The following is a 25,271-nucleotide window of genomic DNA, read 5'->3' on the forward strand; positions in this document are numbered from 1 at the left end:
TGAGATAAATGTGGCATCTCCCACATTCTGTAAACTCTCTTTTTATGTAGATATCAGATGTTTTATTTGCTAGGATCAATATTCTATTAAATTGGCATGATTTTAATAGTTGTATCCTGCTTTGATTTTGCCTTTCTTTTTTGGTTTTATAGGCTATACCACATAATTAGCTTTTTCTATTCATTTTCTATTTGTTTGGGCCACATGGGCCTTGAGAGAAAGGAGACCAAGAGAGTTTCAGGATAAGCTCTGCTATAATCTAGGAGGCATGCCACTTCTGAAGAGCCCCATCTTGGAAAGAGAGAAAATAGTGGTTAACCATACCTAGAATCTAAGCCAGAACCTGAGTTTTAAAATACTTTTGGCTGTAAATAATAGCAAGTTCACCCAATAGTGGCATAAACAGTAAAGTCCTTCATTTCTTCACATAAACAGAAGTCAGAAGTAGCAGTTCTAGGGTTGGCTCACTGATTCTGGGACATCAGGGCCCTGGGTTCACATCTCTACTTCCCTATCAGGGCTGCAGTTTCATGAGAAGTGGCATGAGTTAGAGACTTTCTCCTCAAGCATTCTCCCCTTCTGTCAAGGAGGGTGAAAAACATCTGACCAGAAATTTCTCATAATTATTTCATGTCTCCTTGTCTAGACATAGTTCACAAAGTAATTCCTGGCTGCAAGGGAGTCTGGAAAAGTAAATATTTTACTTTTTCAGCTTCCCTGGTGAGGCAGGCAAAGGAGACAGGTGTTAAGAGTGACTGTTAAACAGCTCACTATGTCTGCAAAATATTTTTTTTCTTCTCTCCCACCCCTCCTTCTTTCCCCCTGCTTTCTTTCCTGTGTCCTCTCTGTTGTGTACTGATTTTGAGGATTGAGTAAAATGAGAGCACTAACTCTGTGAAAGGAGAGGGGCAGTGATCTCTTCGAGTGCTCTTTTGCTTTGGCACCTACCACATTATTTGATCATGGTTAAATAATGGTTTAGGTTTAATCTCTTCTGGATGGTTTAGTATTTATTTCTCATAGTAGACTCTGACAAACTTTAAAACAAAAAGTTATCGTTAAATTTTTTCTTTTAATGCCTTACATTCACCAAAATATGTGACATATAGCAAGTACTCAATAAAGGAATAACATGAAATAAAATTATGAATTAAGAAAATGATTCAGTACTGGTTAAAACTAAAAAACAAGTGTGTTTGATGAGGCATCTTGAGAAGAAATCATTATGTTGACATAAGTAGTTTGGAAATTCTCAAGGTACTGAGCTGGCTTTGCCCTTCTTAGCAAAGATAAGGAACAGAAGGTTAGAGAAGGTTTACATTCCAGAGGCCACTGGAGCAAAATGATGAAAGCACACTATCCTGGTGAGACAGGGGTCTTATTTTAAATCTACACAAACTCAGATTCCTTTGTGTCATAAATTATAATTCCCTCTTTGGTTTTTTTTGAGAAGAAAAAAAACTTCTAGATATTCACCTATTAACTATGAAGTTTTTATTTCTCTCTAAAGCATCTAATCTTTAACCACAAAGCATATTATGACCACAAAGGTTGTAAAACATGTTTGTGGAAGAAGAATGTATTTGTTCTCTTGATTATAATAGTGGTTTCACATTTTTTTTAACTCAGATCCAGATTAAGGAATACATTTTATGTCATTACAAATTAATAGGTAAATAAAACTGGTACTGAAATTTCACCAAAAAAGTGCTTATTCTTTTTTTCTTTTTGGTTAATTAATATTTGTTCTTTGAAAGGTACTGGCTCTTACAACCCACAATGCATGCTGATGTGTTTATATTATTCCTTTCTATTAAATTTTAGAAAATGTTGATCACAATCCACTGAGTTGATTTTATGACCCATTAATGGGTTGCAGCCAGTAGTGTGATGGTAAATTTTTAATGGTTGGCTTTGCACCTGAATAAAAGCCCCTAATATCAATGATTTCTGATTTCCATGGTTTAAATAAACCCTATTTGGCCAGTTTCAAATTACTATCCTGATGACACTGAATCAACTGGGAAAAAATGACACAGTCAGCTTTCTCGGGAACCATTATGAGCCAGCTTCACCACATCATTGGCTATAACACATAGTTTAAATATGAATTTATGTTTGTTATAAGTAAGTGATTTTGCTCATTTAAACCGCAAATCGCCTTATCTGTTAAACATCCCAAATAATATTATATAGCAGATACCAAATATGTATTAGAAGAATGAGTTGCTTTATTTTGACAGATATAAGAGTATCTGTATCTCCCCAAGTTTGTTTCTTTTTCAGTCCAATTATTCACATAAGGACTGCAATTTCTTACCTGAATGTCACAGGGATTTTTTTATATTCATAAACTTAAAGTTGAAGAGGAAATACTTTATTCATGTGTCATGGTGCCTACTGTATCATGTGTTCATCACTTAAATTGTTTTCTAAGAGTTTTAGCCTAAAATTTGAGAAAACAAAAACATTATTATTAAAAAATGATTATATTTCAAAACAGTTCTTTGAAGAAAAGAAAGCTTCAAAAACAAATGAGTTACAGATGGATGGACTATATTTCATAATCTTTTTCAATGAACTGTCTTTTAGCTTTTCTATAAATCATTAATATTTGATCCAGAATCTGGATATTGGGCATAGAATTTTATTTAGCAACTCCTTTTAATTTAAAACTAACCTGAAATTAAGATGAAGACTCTGAAACAGTTATGAAAACATAAGAGCTGATTTAGTAACAACTTTGGGCATTGAGAATATCAATAAAACATTTATTCAACACAGAGTGTGCTGAGATTTAGGAGACACTCCAGAAGCTTTGTAACCACTAACTGCCCACTTTGCTAGATACCGAGGATTTCTAGATAAAGCACTTTAAAGAAATTTACAGCCCAATGGGAAGACAGCTAACCAAAGACTGCTGTAATACAATGCGATTGGGGCTATATTAGAGTTATAAGTTATATTGGAAGCGTGGAGATGGTGACATTTAAATGCCCAGGGGAGTCCCAGAACACCACATAGAAGAGGACATGGTTTGACTGCCTAGAGTTTTACATCTGTCTCTGCAGTGCTACAGCCTTAGATAAATCAGTTAGCCTTTGTGGGTCATCTGTAAATTTAGTAAAAAGAAAAGGCTCAATTCAGTGACCTTGGCAGTTTCTCATGGCTCCAGTAATGATTCTGTGACTCGAATGTAGCTTTTCAAAATAAGCTTTTTGTTTCAGCTGAACCTCACCTATATTTATCATGACATGTAGGTTTAGTTTCATGATCTTTTTTTTTCTTAATTATATTGGATTTGCATGAACAGGTATCCGCTTTCCTACTTTGATTCTGCATTTGGATGATAATGTGAAGTTTTTGAAAATCAGTGTAATAATGGCCATGTTATTTTTCCTGAAGTTTGGTATCTAAGAGTTAAATTACCTAACAATAATTTATAGAAAGTGCATATTTACATTTTCATTTACTTAACTATCAATATTAACAGTTTATTAGCTTATTTAGTAATTTAGTCAGAAACCATCAGGAGCAGTCTCAGCTTGAATAAGTATTGCTCTTGTAATCTTATAGCAGATAAGTAGACTTTACTGTCAGCCTTGTAGATTCAGCTGTTTATAGGCTTTTGTTACAATATCACATTACTTCTCACTATTCAGCTGGGTTTATGTCTCAGAATAATTCTTGCCAATTAATATGGTAATAATATAGAGATTTCTAGATATACTTGGCAGTCTTTATGCAATTACCTCACATGGACAGCTGTATCTAATCTTCAGTCAGTTGTACGTTTTCTAGAGTATTGGCACTGATTTTACTTTTGCCATAGGGCATCTTCTTGCTGTCTAGAAGTAGTTAAATACAGAGTTTTAATACATTTTGGCCCTTTCTTTCTTTAGTTTGCACCTCGTTATTTCTCATGACTAAAATAAAGTGGTTTCTGAAGCTCATGCAGATTGTATTTATTCAGCGTAAAAAAGTTCTGTGTTCACGGTAAATAAAAGAAATAAAAAACGTGATTAAATCTAAAATAGAAATCTAAAATCTAAATCTTATATCTACTTAAAAGATTAGTAAAGACAAATAATTTATGTTTCAAATAGAGAATAATGTGAAGTCAAAGCTAATAGAAATTCTTTTTTTAAATTTTTTATTGTTATGTTAATCACCATACATTACATCATTAGTTTTTGATGTAGTGTTCAATGATTCATTGTTTGTGCATAACACCCAGTGCTCCACGCAGAACGTGCCCTCTTTAATACCCATCACCAGGCTAACCCATCCCCCCACCCTCCTCCCCTCTAGAACCTTCAGTTTGTTTTTCAGAGTCCATCGTCTCTCATGGTTCGTCTCCCCCTCCGACTTACTCCCCTTCATTCTTCCCCTCCTGCTATCTTCTTCTTTCTTTTTTCTTAACATATGTTGCGCTAATAGAAATCTTATCAGAAGGTTGACTATCAAACTAATATAAAACAGGCTTTTAAAAAAGTAATTTACATTTTCCTAGCTTTATTTTTTTTTTAAGATTTTATTTATTTATTTATTTATTTGAAAGAGAGAGAGAGAGCATGAGCAAGGGGTGGGGGAGCAGAGGGCAAAGGAGAAGCAGACTCCTTGCTGAGTAGGGAGCCCAACGTAGGGCTCCATCCCAGGACCCTGGGATCATGACCTGAGCTGAAGGCAGGTGCTTAACCGACTGAGCCACCCAGGCCCCCCCATTTTACTAGGTTTATATACAAACTTGGATTTGTATACTGTAGACACATGATCTGGAAAAATATTTTGCTACAAATACAGTATTCTCACATTTCTTTTTCCCATGGTAAATAAATTATAAGCAAGTTGTCTAAATTTGCTTCATCATCAGTCTGGCACAATGAGTAAAATTCTCACTGGAATAAAGTCACACCATGATGTATAATATTAGTCTAAAAACTGTCTCACTGACTTGATGTTTCAGATATTCCATATGTGTCTCAATGTAAACTCTTTTATCAAGACTGATAAAAGACTGAAAGAGCCCATCAAGAACAGCTAGAGGAACTTTTTGGGCACAGTGAGAAGCGCCATTGGGAGCTACTATCACAGTGGTGGCCAGACCAACACAGTGTTTTCTCTCAGCACCCAGACTTTGCCATTCTTATGGCCATGCACAAAAATACCGAGACAGTAGTGTCCAGATGGATTCACTAAGAAACAGCATTTTAGCGGCCACCTGGATGGCTCAGTCAGTTGGGCAGCCGACTCTTGATTTTGGCTCCAGTCATGATCTCAGGGTACTGGGATCGAGCCCCAAGTTGGGCTCTGGGCTCACTGGGGAGTCTGCTCTAGGATTCTTCTCCCTCTCCCTTGGCCCTCCCCCTACTCGTGCTCTCTCTCTCTCTGGCTCTCTCTTTAAAATAAATAAACAAATAAATGTTTTTTAAAAAGAAACTATTTTACCATAGATATGATTCTGTCAAAGTAATATATACATTTTTAACTAGTTGTTTATTTTCTGTTGCATGTACCCTATAATTTACATATTCCCTCCCTTGAGATTACATGCCTAGCTGTACTTTTTTAACCAAAGGATAAGTGAAATACTAATACATTGATTATGTAATGGAACCAGAAGTAGAGATGAGATGCAGAAAAAAAGATGTTATAAATAGGATTATACCTGTCATGATCTAGAGAGAAACAAATGAGAAATAATAAATTACTCTTTTACCATTAACTAACTAGCTCTACTGCTTTAGAATAATCTGTGTAGAAAAAACAGTGACTTAAATTGAAGATATGTTCTGGTGAAGGCAGAAGGAGAGGACTAGTAGGGGTTCAATCCATATTTACATAATGTATCAATTAATTAACATGAAAATATGATCATTATGCTGTGATTTTCTTTAAATGTCTTGAATTCTAGGATCTTTCCCTAGTACTTCTTTTACAGCTTAAATCATTGTTGATAGCTATGTATAAATTTTATCTTTTGAAGTTAACTAAATTTTTATACCCATATTTATTCTAATCATTTCTAGAGAATAGAGCAATTTTTAGAATTTACCTACTTTTAAATTATCTAGTTATTCTTTTTCTGGTTGTAATATTTTGACTTTTTATTATATTTGCTATTAATGCTGAGGCGTATATGTCTGATTTACATAGTCATTTAATCATATTTATCCTTTTAGTTTTAATACACTCAAAAGCCTGGCAAGATATAAATGCTTCAGAAATCGGGACAGTTTAGTATAATTTTAATATGTCTTTTATCTTTAGGTAATATTTTGAATACCATATACACTTAACCCTGTTTAAAAGCTGAAATGAAAATCAAGAGATTTTCATAGAATTGTCCTGTAGTCTCAATGCCAATTTTAGACTATAAAACTCTAAGGTGAGAAGTTTCTACACTTTTACAACTAAAATCCAAGTATTGTCTTTACTTGAGAGTATGTCAGTCTCTACATGGTAAGTCTTCAGATACCCTTAAAGAATACTTTTAAGGAACCTAAGCAGTCTTACTCCATCATAGAAGAGAATGACATGGAACATAAACTAAATTTAAAAACAGATAAAAGGGCTGGCAAATGATACTTATTTGGCCTTTTTAAAAATAATATTTTGTGAAAAACAATGATACCTATGAACCTGTATTTTATCTTTATTGTCATAAAGCATTATAGAAATGATACAGATGCATATCATGCAAAAAATAAGCTTCAATAAAGTCATTAAACTGAGTGAACTCAAAACATTAAGCATTCTGACAGCATACAAACATACAGTAAAAAGTGAAAGTCTTTGTTCAGCATCACTACCCACAATGACACTTCCTTCTCATGTTTCTGTCCATGTATATATACAAATGTGTATATGTACAAGTATTTTGGGTTTTTGACAAAAGGAATCAAACTGAATATAATGATTCATCCATTCATTTATCCATTCTTTCAACAAATATTTATTATGTATTTATAGTGTTCCACGTACTTTTCTGGGAGCTAGAGAGATGGAAGGAAAAAGGCAAGTTCCTGCTTGCATGTCATTTAATATAGACTTAATTAATCAGATGGTGATTAAGTGCTATGGAGTAAAAGAAAGCAAAGAGAGTGAGAGTAGAGTGAAGAGGGATGCTATTTTATATAGAGTAGCCAGGGAAGGCCTTTTTAAGACAACATTTACGTAGACAGTTGAAAGATGAGGGAAGAAACCATGCAGTTATCTTGGAGAAAGAATGTTCCAGGCAGAGGGAACAGCAGGTAAAAAGCCCAAAGGCAGAAGCTTGCTTGCTTTTTTTCAAGGAACACCAAAGAGACCAGTATGCCTGAAACACTGTCAAGGGCAAAAGCACAGAGATCCTTTAGGGAGCTGTAACCAGGTGAGCTATTATCCAGGTGAGAGATGATGGTGGTTTAGGTCAGAGGGAAGCATTAAAAGAAATGATTAAATTTTGGATATAATTTTAAAGTATTGTCAGCAGAAATTATTGGCAATGGAGGTGTCAAAAAAAAAACATAAAAGTTTTTGACCTGAACTAGTGGAAAGATGAAGTTTTCATTTAGTGAATTGGCTATGACTAGAGAAAGAGTAAAATTAAAAGGGAAGTTGTTCAGTTTTGGATAGGTTGAGCTTGATATGCCTCTTAGAAATTAAAGTTATTAAATTATGAATTGGATAGATAATTCTGGATTCCTAAGGACAAATCTGGGTTAAAGATAAGAAATTTGTGAGTTATTAACATATAGATAGTAAGTCTGAATGAGATCACATAAGGAATAGAAATGATGAAGAAGTACAGAGACTGAACCCAAGAACATTCCAAAGGAGGTTGGGAAGATAAGAAAGACCAGCAAGAGGGTGTGATTTAAAAAAAAAAAAGAACAATATAGTTTTGCCCTTTTACTTAGCAATATATTTTGGAGCCCTTTTCATAAATTTGTTTTACACACTACAACATATTCCTTGGAATGGATGTATCATATTCTATTTAGCTTCTCCTGTATTGATTAACGTTTGTTTTATAATTTTCTCCTCTAACTTTTATAGTTTTTTCTTATCCAATTCCATAATCTATCTAGATTTATTTTGTGTGTATGATTCCAGAAATGGCTCTAATCTTATTTTTCTAAATGCTATTTATTGAATAATTCATGCTTTGCCACACTGATATAAAATGACACCTTTATCATATAATGTATTTATGAGTTCTCTTATATTCCCTTAATTTGTTGATTCTTCTGATAATACTATTCTGCCTTAATTAGTATAGTTTATTGGAACCTTTGAAATCTGGTAGAGGAAGTCCCCCAGAGTTCTTATTTTTTCAGAATTTTCTTAGCCAACCTCATGTATTTTCTCTTTCAAAGGGGTTTTACTTATTTGTGTATTTTTAAAAGAGTGATAATTTTACTTTCATTGCTCTACCAACTATTAGACATACAGATACAATTTTACTCTTTTTAGAGACCAGGTTCAGGATTACTGAATGAGTTTCACAAAAGAAGAGATTTGAATTAAGCAGGGCTTAATGACAGCAGCAAAACCATTGTCTGGGGTTGGCAATTCTAAATGGCATGACTCAGTGCACACTTGGTGAACAACATCAGATAGGAAAGTCTTAACAATAAGTCATCTTTGTTTCATATTTTGCTAGAGCTCTTCATCATATATGTAGTATGGATACAAAAAGCACAGATGATCTTTCAAGGAAGGAGGTAGTTAATACTAAAAATGCTTATTAGATATTAGCAATTTGGAACAATTACAATGTTTGGAGAAGAAATCTTTTATTTATCCAAACAGCTTGCTTAGAGGAGAATTGAAATGCTGATCACATCAAACATTTAATAAGGCTTAAATAGATAAATTTATTTGAGTATTTCATTTAAGATTAAAGTATGTACAGTTTATAATGCAAATTTATATGAAAAGTTGCAAAATTTTTTATGCTTAGAAAAAATGATTTTAAAATTATCTCATTCTCTTTATAATATATGGATCATAATAAACATTGCAGACCAAATTCAAAGTAAAAACTGATTTAGATGATGCATGTATTGAATGGATTTTAAATTAGATTGTTAAGATCCATGAAACAATCTGTTGGGATTTTAATTGGCATGCATTGAATTTAAAGATCATTATGGAGAAAAGTGATGTCTTTAGGACGTCAGTTTCTCCTCTCTGAAATATAAATTGTATCTTCATTTATTTGTTGTTGTTTCAGATATTCATGTTAATCTTGCCGAGTTTTAGTTTGGTTTACTTGTCACGATTTTCTAATTTTCTTTCATTCCTAATAAATATGTATTGGGTACCTGTCACATGCTAGTCATGTGAGTATTCTAGGTACTAGGGATACAAGATCAAACAAAACAAAGCCCCTGCCCTTATCAAGCTTATATTCTAATAAGGCATCAGGCAATAGAAAAATAAATAAGTAGATATGTAATGTCATGTTATAAACAGTAAAACTAATAAACAGGAGAGTGGAGGGTAAGGTATGTGGTGATCAAAGCAGAATTTTTCAAAAATCACTTACCTATGTTTTTTCCTATCTCCCCCCCATATTTCAATAATGGTTATTGTGTTTTAAATAAGGTATTCTAAAATCCTCTATTTAGGAAGGCGTAATGCAAATTGAGATTATTCACTTAGGTGACAGAAATTTGTATCTCTAGAGGCATAATACCTGTTTGTTTTTCCCAGATGAAATCATTTCAGTCAGATTTCATTTAGTTTTAAAGAAATTTTAAAAGAATATTTTTTTCCAAAATATAATGAGGATATGTAGATAATCTTGATTCATCTGTCTCATTCTTTCTATTCAGTTCCACAAAGTTCTGTAGGAGGCACTAGAGGATGTAAGAAAATAGAGACACTGTCTACCCCTTAGGGAGGCTTGTGATCTAGTGAGGAATTCAGAAGCAATTACAGAGAACTTTCATGCATATCTGAGAGTGATAGATTCCTGGCCCATAGACCTATTATAATCAACTATGACTGTGAATTTTTGAAAAAAATGAATGAAAGAAGTGATAAATGATGGATGTATAAACAAAATACTGCTAAGAGAGAATAAGTTTTCACAACTAAGGGATGAAGGAAAGCTTTCTAAAAGAGGTAATGTTTGGTCTTCATTGAGAAAGATGAATGAGTAGGGAAGGACATTTTGAGAACTTTGTGGAGAAGAGGCATAGAGGTAGAAACTGTGTGGCTTGTTCTGAATAAAACAAGTCCTTGTGGATATATAACTGAGAGTGAGCTGAGGGTGAGAGTGTTGGAAACAGAAAATATGGCTGAAAAAGCAAATTAGGGCCAGATTGTGAGAGCCATGAATGCCATGCTGGGGTGTCAGAATATTATTCAGTGGGAGACAAAATGCACTTTGTTCCATAAAAATATCTCTTGTGTGTTGGTTTGATGCAAAGGAATTGCATACACTCATCTACATTTCTGAAAGGTAGTAATTTTTGGCATTATAGAGGATAGATCGACATAGAGCTAGATCAGGGACAGAGACTAGTTAGGAAATAGTTATAAAAGTTCAGATCAGGGGCGCCTGGGTGGCTCAGTCGTTAAGCGGCTGCCTTCGGCTCAGGTCATGGTCCCAGGGTCCTGGGATCAAGCCCCACATCGGGCTCCCTGCTCGGCAGGGAGCCTGCTTCTCCCTCCCCCTCTGCTGCTCTCCCTGCTTGTGCTCTCTCACTCTCCCTGTCAAACAAATAAATAAAATCTTAAAAAAAAAAAGTTCAGATCAAGAATATATTGGAAAAGAACACTAGGAGCAGAATAAACAGTAAATAACCTAAGTAGGTAAATTAAATAGGAAGTCAGGAGAAACCCTATTAACAGGTGAGATTTCAGCAAAGACTTGAAAAAGGTAATTGAGTTACCGAATGAATAGCTGGGGGAGTTCATTCCACACAAGAGGAACAAGCTGGCATATTTGAGGAATAGCAAGAAGCCAGAGTGGAGGTGAGAAGGAATAGTAGGGGAGGAGCTCAGAGAGGCAGTGGCTCTGGGTTGAGAGTACCGATCATGTAGAGCTGCATAGGATATTACAAGTCTTATTTTAAGTGAAATGGAAACCAGTCAGAAGTTAGCAGTAAGCAGATGGATGGTACACATCAATTAGAATAATTTGAAATGAGTTTATTTACCAAGGGGCTATTTACAAAGATATGGGTGTAGAAGAATCGTGGGGTATACCATAGAAATCTAGGGCTTACCACAGAAAATTCCAAAGCTTTGAGATAGGTATTTTGCCAGCTTAGGGAACTGAAAATATTACAGGAGGGTGAAACAAACAAGGTGTGAAATGAAGCCAGAGAGGTAGTCATGAGCAGATCATGTTAAGGAACAGGGTCTTAATTTAAAGTTTTTATTTAAATTCCAGTTAGTTAACATTACAATGTAGTATTAGTTTCAGGTGTACAATATAGTGATAGAACAGTTCCATACAACGCCCAGTGCTCATCATAACAAGTGCCCTCCTTAACCCTCATCACCTGCTTAACCCATCCCGCCCATGCACCTCCATTCTGGTAACCATCAGTTTGTTCTTTGTAGTTAAGAGTCTGTTTCTTGGTTTTCCATCTGAAAGGAGAAGAAAGACCTATTAAATCAGGAAATGAATTGATGAGGTTTATATTCTAAAAGATCACTTTGCAATATTGAAGCAAATAAAAAGGAGCAAGAGTGTGTGTTGGTAATCAATCAAGAGGCTTTCATAGCAGTTTCGTAGCATAGTAGTTTGGGATGGTGGAAATAGAGAATATGAATGGATTTGAGGAATATTTAGGGTAAAAATAAACTGGAATTTCTAAAACAAGCTATGTATGAAGAAGTGTCTGAGAAGATTCCTGAATTTTTTTGACTCATGTAAACGAATAAATGTTGATGCCAGTCATGGAAATAGGAAACTTTAGGATATCTGGTTTTGTGTCATTCAGTTATTTAGATTTTGGACATGTTGATTATCAAGTGCCGATGAAATATCTATTTGGAGATGGTAGTTAGACTGTTTGTGATGCAAAATGAGATCTTAGAGAAGAGGTTGAAGATACAATTTAGGAATTGGGAGTAGCTTGAATAGTGTCTCCCAAAAAGTCACATCAACTCGGACCTCAGAATGTGACCTCATTTAGAAATGGGGTATTTATAGATGTAATTAGTTAAGAGGAGGTCATAGTGGAATAAGGTGGACCTTAAATCCAATGGTGAGTGTCCTTATAAGAAGAGGAGAGGAAGCAGAGAGACACAGAGGGAAGAAAGCCATGTGAAGACCGAGGCAGAAACTGGAGTGGTACGACTACAAGCCAAGAAGTGCCAAGGATTGCTAGCAACCACCAGAAGTTAGGAAGGAGCAAGGAAAGGATTCTTCCCTGGAGCCTTCAGAGAGAGCATGGGCCAGCCCATACCTTGATTTCAGACTTCTAGCCTCCAGAACTGTAAGAGAATACCTTTCTGTTGTTTCAGGCTACCAAGTGTATAGGAATTTGTTACAGCAGCCCTAGGAAATTAATACAGGAATGGTTAGTGTATATTGAGGTATAAGTATGATTGTCTGGGGAAGCATAGAGATGGAGCAGAGGTTACACACCGGCTCTCACCCCCAGACTCATTCTGGGCAATTCTGACAGTTGTATTATGCCGAAATGATGCTTTAAATAGCAATAAGACTGGACAAATGAGATACTTAGTTACTATACAAATTGATTGGTACCTATTTTATTCTCTCTTGCTGCTTCGTACATTTATTTACCAACTGAAATCATTTCACTTTGAATCCTTCTTCAAAAAAGTTTGAAGGGGGGGTAGGATTAATCCTTATGGACATTTCAGTAGACACAACATGACAAACTGTCAGGGGGTATGAAGAGCATTAGGCCACAAATAAGAGGGTATGGTATCATGGAACCAGAGGGAGAGAATATTATAAAGGAGTATCAGAACCTCCTGAAAATCCACAGTAAGAAAATACACATTAGGTTTTGTCTCATAGATGCTAGTGGTGAGGGAAACGAGCTATCGGAGTGACATGGTTAGATGTGTCTATTTTAGAAAGATAATATTCCTCTTAATATAAAGGATGGACAAGACTAAAGGAAAGAGAAAAAGAGAATTAGTAAGTAGGTATTGCATTTGCCTAGTCAAGAGCTAATGAAGATTGAAGATGAAAAGGAGGCATAATTAAGAGGTTGTGTATATAAGAACTTGGGGATTAAAGGAAAGAATAATAGAAGATGGTTCTTAAGTTAAAACTTGCTTAATTAAGTGGATAATAATATTATTAACACAAGAAGGAAGAACTAGTAGAAGCTCTCCTTTTATGAGATTAATGGATTTCTAAAGCCAACAAAAAAGAAATGAGATAGAAGAAAAAAACAAGAGACTTCATCTTTTCCAAAATTATCATTTAAAGATAACCTGAAAGTGATCCTGGGGAAAAGCAACTGATACGGGTGGTTAAAGCTCAGTTTGACTAGATTTAAATGTATGAACACAGTTAAATAGGAGATTAGTACATAACAATAGAAACCCGAACTCGGTGACTTGGATTCAGGACATAGAAGTGAGCCTCCTTCTTCACTGCAGTCAGAATGAAGCTGCTGAAATAGATTCCAAAGATAATATTGAACCTGTACATGAAAGGCTTTGTTTGACTTTGAGGATGTCCTGCCTTTGTATCAGTTGTTTGCATTTACTTTTAAAGAATGAGCAGAGCTGTGAGGCCACCATGACCTCAACCACAGAGGAAACTGTGATGTAGATTCAGAAAACTTCAAGGAGATTCCACAACCACTAGGTGTCCAAAGGAAGGAGGCTTTGATGGGATTATACATAACCCTGAACCAAGGCTGGCAATTCCTATAAACTATAAGAGCTCTAGGATCTTAGGTGTTTTGGCCAGAGATTCAGGGAGCCGTATACATCGAGTAAGATTGCCCTTCTGCCATCACAGTTATGTAGGGTTGGAGAGGAAGCTCCCTTATACACAAAAACTACCCTTCTATAGGCCTTTATTATAGTGGAAAAGAATAGCTTTATGTGCCCTTAGGAACACCATGTCCCTTCTCTACCCTCATCATCTTCATCAGTACAAGTTAGTGAACATGCAGTAAGACCTGCTTTTTCTAGTCTTCATTTTTCTAACGACAGCCCCATGTGCTCAGAAGCCTCCGCTGTTGGCTTCCATATTTATGTCATCTGAAATCAAGAGGGATACCAGGGGTCCTATGTATCCCTGCCTTCATCTTCTCTTTATTACTAGCCATTTGGGAATCCCAGAACTCAGTATTCCGCTGAATAATTCCCACCCATCTTCCCCCTACCACACACTCACCGCTTCACCACTGTCTTTCTAGGGCCTGCCAGGACTAATCCCATCATTGAGATCACTGTCACAAGGAATGAGAGAATGGTTGGAGAAAGGGAAGATACAGCTATTTTATTGGTTAGCACCTTTCCTAACTATTCTGAATAAAATAGCACAAACCCATCTCTCTAGCCCCTTACCCTTTACAGTAAGATCTAGATATTTCTCTTTTTGGTTATAAGAAGAAAAAAAACACCTTACAGTAATTCTTTTATTTAGTGGTAATCATGTCTCAGTAAAATTATAAAGCCTTAAATAAAACTCAAACTGCTATTTCAAGTCATCTTGGAACTAGAGGAAGTAGTCCAAGGGTCCCCAGGACCTGGATGGGCTTCAAGGGCTCCACAAGTTCTGTGAATGTGTAATTGAAATTGTTTATGTATCTTGGTGGTTAAGAGTATGGCCTCTGGAGTCAGATTGCCTCTGTTTAAATCCTACCCCACCATGTGCTAGATTTTGCAATTTAGGCAATTTACTTAACCTGCCTGTGCTTAGTTTCCCCTAGCTAAGCCATGAGAATAATAGTGTACCTACTTCATAGAGTTGCTGTAGGGACTAAAGCTAGTTAGTTAATACATTTAAAGCACTTACAGTAGTGCCTCACAATATTAAGTGCTGTATAAACACTAGCATTATTATTATTTATATTCCGAGGGAAAGGTCCGTATCTTCCAACTGATTATCAGTAAGGTCTATTATAAATTTTAATTTACGAACTGAAAGAAACCACTTTCACAGGCATATGATCTGCATGAAATTTAAACTTTCACTATTTGAATCAAAAGTCATCTGAGCCTTCATAGCAGAAAAATTTACCTAGTGGATTCTACTTCAATAATATTTTCTTTTTATTTTTTTAACAATATTTTCTTTTAAAGTGTTTCTATGTTTTCGAGGTTTTGATTCTATTTTTACTTTTTAACCTAATATAAAATTTGTATTTTTCTTTAAATTGTCACAGTCTTGATAAAATTTAAGCTCTTATTTTTTAGGATTCAATTTAAAAAAGAAATTTGTTTTCCTTTTCAAAATCCCTGTGTAATTAATAGTTCTGCATTAAGGGTTTGAACATCAGCAAATTGCATATGCAACTCTGTAAGTGAGTTAGATAAAAGATATGTGATTAAGCAGTGAATGTTGATTTTTGTTGTTGTTGCTTAAACCATATATGCAATTGAGCCAAATTGGATCACAATTGAAAATATTGCATCCTGTTAATAAAATGAAAAAGAAGAGCTTATACAGCTGTTCTTTTCCTGGAAAGTGAATATAGTGGCTGAAAAAAAAATTGAGGCTTCATCATTATTAGGGATGAATTAATATTGTTCTATAATAAATTACCAAATGTCATTTAATAAATCATTTTTTTTAGAAATCTAATCAGGTCAGCAGTAAATGTCCAGTATCTCATTACTTATTTCCTATAGTTACACTGAACATGAAGAGTACTTCCATTTTAAATTGCTTTTGCTAAATCTTAGAAAAATAATTTTTCCAATTTGGTTAGTATCAGACCTAAAGCTTAAACACAAAACAGCTGTTGTTGAAAATACCACTTTCATAACATTAATATGCTTTCAATTAACAGATTGGCATGAACTGTTAAACATTACTACCTCCATGTTTAACTACTGTTTGACTCTCAATGACTGCTTTTCTTTCTTAATAGATTGTTTACTTTAACTGAAAGAGGAAGAATCTTATTTAAATAATCCATATTTTTCTCCCATCTGCAGAAAGTACCCAAGAAAAGTGGGGATTTCCAATGTGCCAGTATTTAAAGGAAGAGAGATGGTGCTGTGGTCGTAATGCCAGAATGTCAGCATGTTTGGTATGATTATATTTTTTTCTGAACTAAGCTTTATCCAGATGTTGCAGAATTTATTATTGTTGGCTAATATCATGAATTAAATGCCAGGTTTTGCAGAGCATCATTATTAATGCTTTTGTGCATTGCAAATTTTAAGAAAAAAATGACTTGCCCTTCCAACATTATCTACTACTTTACATGCATTGTGGTAATAAGCAGGACACATGTCATCTTTATGATGAAGCCCACAATTAGCAGTCCTCACTCATGAGCATAATACTTGTAATCAGGTTTATGATACCCCCATTTTAATTATCAGCAGACAGCCAAGAATCACTAGATACCTAAAGAAAGTCCAGCGTGAAAGAACAGAGATCAGATAAGCAGAAGAAAAGCACCTTGGAGGAAGTGGAGACTATACAAAATAAAATAAAATAATGTAAAATAGCTATTAATATTCCTTAGATAAAAGAATATACTGCATTCATAAAACAAAAGTGGTTGCTATGAAAATAAACATTCAAAGAAACAAAAAGAAGCATTTTTGAAAAATAAATTTCAAAGAATATAGAATTTATAGACCACACTGCACTTAATAACTTTTCCTGACCAATGTCAGCTTCCTATGGAATGACCCTCTCCTTGGCTCTATCCCAGTCCCTGGCTACCTTGGCTTCTTTTTTGGAGGCTAAGGAACATTTTTTTGTGTGCATTTTTTATTGCCTTTTGTTCCATACCTGACCTTTTCCACAAATAATCAAAGCCTTAGTGGTTAAAAAAGGAGAAAGAGACCTTTCTGGTGATGCTTTCAGATAAATTGTTAAGGGTACTAACCAGAGATAAAATTTTAATTAGATTAATACAATCTTGTCAGCATACTTTAACCCTGATAAAACTGCAGAATATTTTAGATTAGTATGACATGAACACTTGGTTTATTTTCTTCATTATCTTTATTTATTGGCCAAGAAAAATACTGATCTTTGCAAGAAACTTCTTATCACCTACCTGGTTATCTTTTATTATGTCATCCTAATTTATCATTTGTATTTCTAAATCCCTCATCAGCAACACATACTAAAAGTAGTCCTGTTGAATCACAGATCTGTACCTCTGAAACAAATAATGCAATATATGTTAAGAAAAAAAAAAAAGATAGCAGGAGGGGAAGAATGAAGGGGGGTAAAATGGAGGGGGAGACGACCCATGAGAGACGATGGACTCTGAAAAACAAACTGAGGGTTCTATAGGGGAGGGGGGTGGGGGGATGGGTTAGCCTGGTGTTGGGTATTAAAGAGGGCACGTTCTGCGTGGAGCACTGGGTGTTATGCACAATGAATCATGGAACACTACATCACAAACTAATGATGTAATGTATGGTGATTAACACAACAATAAAAAAAATAAAAGTAGTCTTGTTATTGACTACTTTTAACTAGTTATACTTACCTAAAAGCAGATACTTTTATCAACACCAAGCAACTTCTTAAAAATTCTTGTTTCTTTATTCAGTTCAATCTTTTAGCAAAAGCCATAACACAAAAATCTAATCTGAAATGAGCACAAACAGTACTGTAAATGAAAATCAATGTTTTCTTCAATAATAAATTTATTCTGGGCCTGTTGCTATTTAATTTAATATGAAAATTATATAATATCTTTCTCCTGTATTCATAAATCTGTGGCTTTAAATGTTCAGTGAAGGTATCCTTCAAGTCAATGGAAAAATTGCAGTTTTTTTCTTCAAACACTTTCTGTGAAGCAACTTGTTATACAGTGAACTCATTTTTCCCACTAAATCTTCATGGTGTGAGGACAGGAGAAGTTAATCAGGGTTCATAGAACAAAGTTTTACTTCCTGCTCACTTGCTAACTAGCTGTACAACTTGTGGCAAGTACTTTATCTTGTCACTGAGCTTGTGTAGCTGAAAAAATTGTACTTATATAGGATAATCTCTAAATTACCATTAGTTTTAGAAGTATATGATTCAGCTATATCTAACAAGTATATGATTATGAAGAACAGCAATCTAAAGCAAATATGAGTATTTTAAAATGGAATAGGAAGTATATGCAGATCTATTATATTTTACTTCTTTGTGTTTGAAGTATTTTGATTAAAATTTTTAAAATAAAAATATTAAAATATTAAAATTTTTAATGTAATTCAGTTATAAATAAGCTGTTTATATAAATACATTTATTTATTTATAAATTTATATAAACTATGTAAGTGTGGAAATTTATGTCTCTTAAAAAATGAAAGTCTTTGAAGCCTCTATTCCATGTTTAAATTATGGCAAATCTTTCATATATACCTTTCATATATGTTGGATTATGAGTATTTACTAGAAATATTAGGAAATATTTTCTAAAAATGTTCTGGAGCTTAAATAAATATAAATATAAAAACTAGCTATGTATAAAATTATAAAAATATGTATCACTTTCTCTTCTGGGCACTTGATCATACGTGAATTTGATTTGAATTTGCAGACCAGGCAGATCAAAACTATACATACTTTTCTAAACTAAGTTTTCAGATACAATCTGTTCAATATTACCTTGTATAATAAAATATGAAGCTACATTTATAAAAAATTAGATGAAAATAAGTTAAAAGTTGTATATATACACACATAATAATAGATTTGGGTTAAAAAATAATAGTTTTGGATTTATTTGATTGTTTTAGCTAAACTAAAAGTGAGCCAAGAGCACGTTATTTCATTTCTTTTGTTTTCTTATTTTTTCTAAAATTCAAGGAGTATATACAGTTGAGGTATGTTTGTGCTTGTGTACATGACACACATCTATTATAAATCAACCCTACATTATACAAGTATACTGGTTAACATTCCTTAATGATACTAACACTTATAAATGTATAAAGTTACATGTTATCAATTAATCTTTTTAAATGTCACTTTTATAAGCCCTTATACAGTGTGTTTATAGTCTTATAAGGTAAGACTAAATATATGAGCAGTCTCTGTCTTATCTTTTTCTCTTTATTTTTTCTCCAAAGGCATTGGAAAGAGTTGCAGTTGGCCAAGGGGTAAGAAAGAATGTTTACTCTAATATAGCAGATGGACATGATGGTTTCTTAAAGTACTGTTCGTACTTGACCTGCTGATGAACTTAAAACCTGATGGCTTTTAATAAATATCACCTCTTCCTATTCAAATTTATACATTTTCTGTGTTTACTTTAAAAGAGAAGTGAACTTTCAGAAAAAGTAAATTGAACTTTTAAGAAAACTTCTACATTATTTTCTTGTACTAATGTCTCATTTCTTCATAATATACTAAACAGTCTATAAATATTTCTAAAGACTGCTGTTGCTGACTATTAGGTTTTTATGGACTTAATTCAAGCAGAGATAAACATGAATAGCATTCAGTTTATTTTTTACCTATAGTCCAAAACACATTTTGTTGTTGTTTTTTTAACTTTTTTTCCTTATTTTACTTGATTAGTCATTAGTTGAAATAGCCAAATGGCTTGCACATACAAACAGAAGTTAAATGTATCCCCAAAATATCCGTGTAATTGCCTTATCCTCTGCCTTATAATTCATGAAACATATTGGGAATTTCTAAAAAATTTTTAAGAATTCTTTTTAAGCTTTTCACAAGATTTTTCTTGTTAGACCTAAATTTTAGAAATCTCTTTTTTGCTTTTTTTTTAAGGAACATTAATATGTCAATTTGAATTTTTAAAAATAGTAATTTGAAAATGACAATAGCAACAAATATCATTTACTGAGTATTTACTGGGCCAGGCATGATGCTAAGAACTTTCTTTAAAAAATGTATTTATTGGGGGTGCCGGGGTGGCTCAGTCGTTGGGCGTCTGCCTTTGGCTCGGGTCATGGTCCCAGAGTCCTGGGATCGAGCCTCACATCGGGCTCCCTGCTTGGTGGGGAGTCTGCTTCTTCTTCTCTCTCCCCCCTGCTTGTGTTCCCTCTCTTGCTGTGTCTCTCTCTCTCTCTCTCTGTCAAATAAATAAATACAATCTTTAAAAAAAATAAAAAATAAATCTCTAGAAACTCTTATCAATGGAAAAGATAAAGACTTAACTCTGCATAACAACCATAATCTCATTAAAAAAATGTATTCATTGTACCTATCTAAAAGTTGATAAAAACTGATTTATTAAAGGCATTAGAACATATTGTTTAGGTGTGTCGGCTTTAGTCTCAAACCCCTGGTTTGCAGTTAACAGCTATATTGCATATCAACCTAGTGGTTCCCTAGGGATATGGAAGAGGAAAGAGCTTTTATCATAATAATGTTCCTGTGCATTTTTGTGGTGTTTTTCAATTTCTCAAGTGCTTACTCATGTTTACAGTCAATCTTATAAGTTGGGTATTATCCCAAACTTACATGAGAACATGATACACAGCAGAACAGCAGAAGTTTAATAGTGCATTCTAGCTCCCTTAATTAATTGCAGAGTACTGACTTCCCGCTTAGTGCCCTTTCCACTAGACCTGTAAAATGCATGCCTAAGACAATAAACTTGAAGGGTGTGCTCTTTTTGCTCCCTCCCATTTAAAATGCGTTAAAGTGTTAAGTTGATTTATCACTTGTGAAGGAAAGTAAACTCTGAGCCACATCCAATGTACTCTTGGAATGGTCGGACAGACAGTGCTGGGGAGCTGTTGATTCCCTTCCCACTTAGCCCGGCACGTATTTACCAGGATGGATAGTCCTACTTACTCCAGGAATGCGCATTTGAGGGTACTCGTAACTCTCCTCCCTTTCTCCTAGAAACAGCTGTAAAGCTCTTCCTGACTCAGGATAACTTGGGAACGATGATTTATTCTGTCCCGTTTGTATTTCTGTATGCAATCTCGTTTAAATGCATTTCTTGTTTTTTTTTCTTTTTGTCATCTTCGACCAGTTTTTAATAACAATATAAATATACATTTATTTCCAAATTATCTTGATACCATTTATATAATTTTTCTCAAAGGCAGGGAATGGAAAGCTTTATTTTTAAGAGTTTTTTGGTTTTTGTTTTTAGAGAGAGAGAGAGCAGAGAGAAGGGGAGAGGGAGAAAAAGAATCCTTAAGCAGACTCCCCACTGAGCATGGAGCTGGACACGGGGCTTAATTCCAAGATCCTGAGATCATGACCTGAGCAGAAGTCAAGAGTCAGTCCCTTAACCAACTGAGCCACCCAGGCACACCATATTTTTAAGAGTTTTTTTTCCCTAAGTGAAGTACATCATAAAACTAATGATACCTCATCCCTGCCCAAGTGTCCAAGAGGCAAAATAGCATTATGGCTTGGTACAGGGACATCTGAGCTAGGCTTCTTCGGTTCAGATACCAGCTCTATTTTTAGAATTTCATATAAAATTTACATAAAATTAAACTTCCTGTTTATTATATAGCTTAACCAAATAAAAAATTAAGAACTTTGTAAGCATTTATAATACGAATGCTAATATTTTACTTCATGTAATAATATATTTTCCAGAATGCCTTGAATTTCAATAGAACAATAGGTGTTAATTTATGAAAGGGGATTTCAGCATTTTTGTGAGAAAACTGAAGGGATTTGGGGAAAAGTGAGAGACAGATGATAGAAATTTTTAGAACTGCAAAAAAGAATTACTCAAATGGAAAAATGCCAAATGAAAGTATATCCAGAGATGGGAAATTTAGAATGAAATGTTTTGGAAACAGTCTTCCAGAAAAAAAGTTCAGAAATCAGTTTGTCTTAAGTCAAGGAGTTGTATTTAGAAAGACATATTATATAAGAAGTCTGTCTTTTGAAGGTTATAAATTTTACTGTGGGCACTCAAGTATGTATGTATGTCTGCTGTCAGTACATTATTTTAGGAGCTGAATTGGGGACTGTGGTATTCCTAACACCATTTCTGACTAGAATCACCCTCCCCACTATTCCCACCATCCAGAAAGGATATAATGTGTGTTCTTTCCAAGTGTTCTATCAAGATCCTGCAAGTCAGACATTGTCCAGTGACTTAAGAAGGCAATGCCATTAGGTGAAGACCCAAGAAATAATGGTTGACCCTCAACTCCCAATTTGTGTTTTTTTGTAGTTTCAGCACCAGGGGCCCACAGTGTAGGAACTTGCGGTCAGATGAGGATAGGAGCAGTAGAGTTAACTTTTCTGCCTGAGCACACAGGCAAGATTTTATTTTGTGCTAAACTCCATCTGAATCCAAACATATTTTAGTTGAAAACAGATGAAAATAACAATTCTGTGCTAAGAAGGAGAATAAAAGTTACAAAAGGATAACTCAGGGAATATATACAGTCTACTGACCTCTGTCTTTAAAACTTTACCAGTCACTGCATAGTTTGGAGTTTTCACCTTATTAGACTTTTCAGAACCATTCAATATTGTTGACCTCCCGCTACTCTGGCTCATTTTTCTTTCCTTTTTTTTTTTTTTTCTTTTCATTAGTAACTTGGCGTGGAACCAGGGTTGTTGCTGATAATATTTGATATCTCATGTTAGATTTATTTACACTGTCAATATTAAGAGGTTTCTGGGATGTGGATGGAATTTGGGTGACTTCTGTAGTTTCTTAGCTTGATTACCACTTCCATTGTTTCAGTGAAGAGTTTTATTTTATGTGTCGTACTTTTTTTTACCTTCTACTTCTTCAAAATGATGTTTCACTGGGGCCTTTCTCTTCAGCCATACCTTCTTTCCTTTGGAAAGCGTTCATGGATACCTGATCCTATGTCCTTTCTAAAAGACAAAAAGCATGTCCTTTTCAACTCAACAGTAGCCAATGCTATGATCTTTTAGACCTCAGACATATTTTTAGAATGTCCTTAGAATAGTACCTTCTCTTTCCAGGTGTGAATCCTAAGTGGATACTATCTCTGTTCCACCGCCATTAGGACAAATCCACGTTTTCTTCTCTTTTGCACGTATTCTACCTGGCTGCTCTCTTAGAGGCTCCAGAGATGATTTGGCTGGTTATGAAAGTTTATTTCCACATTTTAAATTGAACGGCACTCCATTTGGGACATTAGCTCATTTTTCTTTGATTTTGCTTTTTCTTCCTCATTCACTGCCATTTCTCTTATAGTTTCTTCTATTTTCATGCAGAATATGTTCTCAGTGAATATTAGCCTCGGGGTTTTAATGTAACTTAAAATGGAAAAATTTTTAAAGTGTCCTCTATGTTTTGTAACAAAGTCAGGTTTCTAACATTCATGTATGGTCCTGACTCTCTAGTATTGATTCGATTTATGTTTTTTGTTTCTTGTGCTCATATATATCTACATTTTTTTCAGCTGCCTACTGAATCACTCTTCTATCGAGCCGTCCTTCAGGATATTATTAAAGAATGTTATGGCATCACCAAATGGTATGAGAATTTTAATAATAACTATGTTGTCTTGTAAATGAAATGATTTTTAGCCCAGATGAATTTATTCAGGGTCACTGTTACTGTTGGAAGAAGCTTTGAATTTGAGCATAATGTCAGTAGTAACAAGTATGCAGCAACTGTATCTTAGCTTAATCATTTTTAAAGTGGGGGCGCTAATGATTCCTTTTTGTCTGGAGGAGTTAGTGTAATGGTAAAGTAGTCTGTGTCAATTGTAATTTAGAATTTTAGAAGCATTGAAATGTTATATACAATTCAGTGACTTAGCATATGAACAAGAGTTATATTTAAAATGTTTTACAACCAATACAGCTTAAACTCTTAGCTAATGAGAACAGAAATTGATCATAAACAATTGTGGCCATTGTATTACTGGTAAAATAGTAGCCCTGCATATGTTTTGTTTTTTTTTCCAAATAATGCATTATATAGACAGAGAGGCAGAGATGGGAGAATTTTTCCATAATATTGGTTCAGTAACTGCTATACTCAAGCTTACATTCACATTTCTGGCAAGTTTCATGAATATCCTCTTGCTAATTACAATTTTAGGATTCTGATAGCCATTTGGTTGTAATAGGATTATTCTTCAAGTTAAAAGAGGACAATTTTAAGGTTCTCAAAAACAAATCCACACTTACTAACAGATAGAAACTATTTTTGGATTTGTTATTATTTCTCTGTAAGAGAGAAAATAACCATTTTTTTACTGATAGAAATTATGACATATAAATACTACATCTACCATTGTTTTAAACTGTCATTTCTGTGTAGATAACTCCCAGATCTGCTTGCAGACTCCATTCTCTTTTCCATGTTTGCCAATCTTCAGAATTGTCTACAAGTGAATTTCTCATACTTTCCTGAAAAGTAGTTCCCTCTCTTGAGTTCACCACAAGATACTAACCTGGTGGAAAAAAGTCACATAATTTTGCAAATTTATGTCCACTCAAATATTGACTGCCTGCCTCTTTTGAGACTTCAAATCTCTTTATAAATTTTTTTATTCCTCTAATGACAACTTAAAATTGTCTCCATTCTTTTCTGAATCTTTCTTCTCACTTAAAAATTAAACACCCTCCAGCCCTCCATGTTCCTGCCTTCTTTTACTACTCAGAAGATAGATGGTATGTATGTATTATAGACTTCTTTCATTCCAGAGCCTGATTGACCTTTCAGCCACATTTGACCATTTAACAGTTGTTTTTTTTCTCCCAACTCTTGTCTTCCTTCTCTTCCCTTAAGTTGCATTCTGAGTTTCTTTTTCCTACTGTGCATAGCCTTCTATTTACTGAAAGGTTCTTCCTCTTCCTCACCTCCTACATATAGTTAGACGTTCTCTAATATTTTTATATTCAGCTCCTTTCTCTTAATATTTCCTTTCTCTTAGGAATTACCCTCACAACTGATACCTGGAATCAGGTATCCATTCCCACTGCTTTCACTCAAGTACCTTACCGATACATCAAATTCAGCATATCCAAAAACCAAAGTCAACTTCCCACCAATTCTACTCCTCTTTCTTTCTTCTCTTGACTTCTTTTATTAAACCTAGGAATGCCATGACCATTTCTAAAGTCAAGCTTTAGAAATCTTAGTTATATTTAATTTTATTCTTCTTCCATCATCAGGCCACATATTCTCATTAGTTGCCAAGACTTACACATTGTTATTTTTTCAATCCAGCAATTAATTTATTGT

The 25,271-nt window shown here is 34.3% G+C and overlaps 1 protein-coding gene across 4 annotated transcripts in view; it reads left to right on the forward strand.

The window, feature by feature from the left end:
• The window catches only part of METTL25 (methyltransferase like 25), a 182,168-nt gene that overhangs the window by 44,639 nt on the left and 112,258 nt on the right, over positions 1-25,271 (forward strand). For all 4 annotated transcript variants that reach the window (XM_088025281.1, XM_028105469.2, XM_028105470.2 and 1 more), the window contains exons 6-8: positions 16,111-16,205; positions 19,213-19,242; positions 23,476-23,549. In XM_088025281.1, coding sequence (XP_087881407.1) covers positions 16,111-16,205; positions 19,213-19,242; positions 23,476-23,549 — 199 coding nt within the window. The remainder of the gene's footprint in view (positions 1-16,110; positions 16,206-19,212; positions 19,243-23,475; positions 23,550-25,271) is intronic.

The sequence above is a fragment of the Eumetopias jubatus genome, unplaced genomic scaffold (genome assembly GCF_037043125.1).
Source record: "Eumetopias jubatus isolate StellerSeaLion01/CBP00866 unplaced genomic scaffold, mEumJub1_p1.0 scaffold_8, whole genome shotgun sequence".
NCBI classification, from domain to species: domain Eukaryota; kingdom Metazoa; phylum Chordata; class Mammalia; order Carnivora; family Otariidae; genus Eumetopias; species Eumetopias jubatus.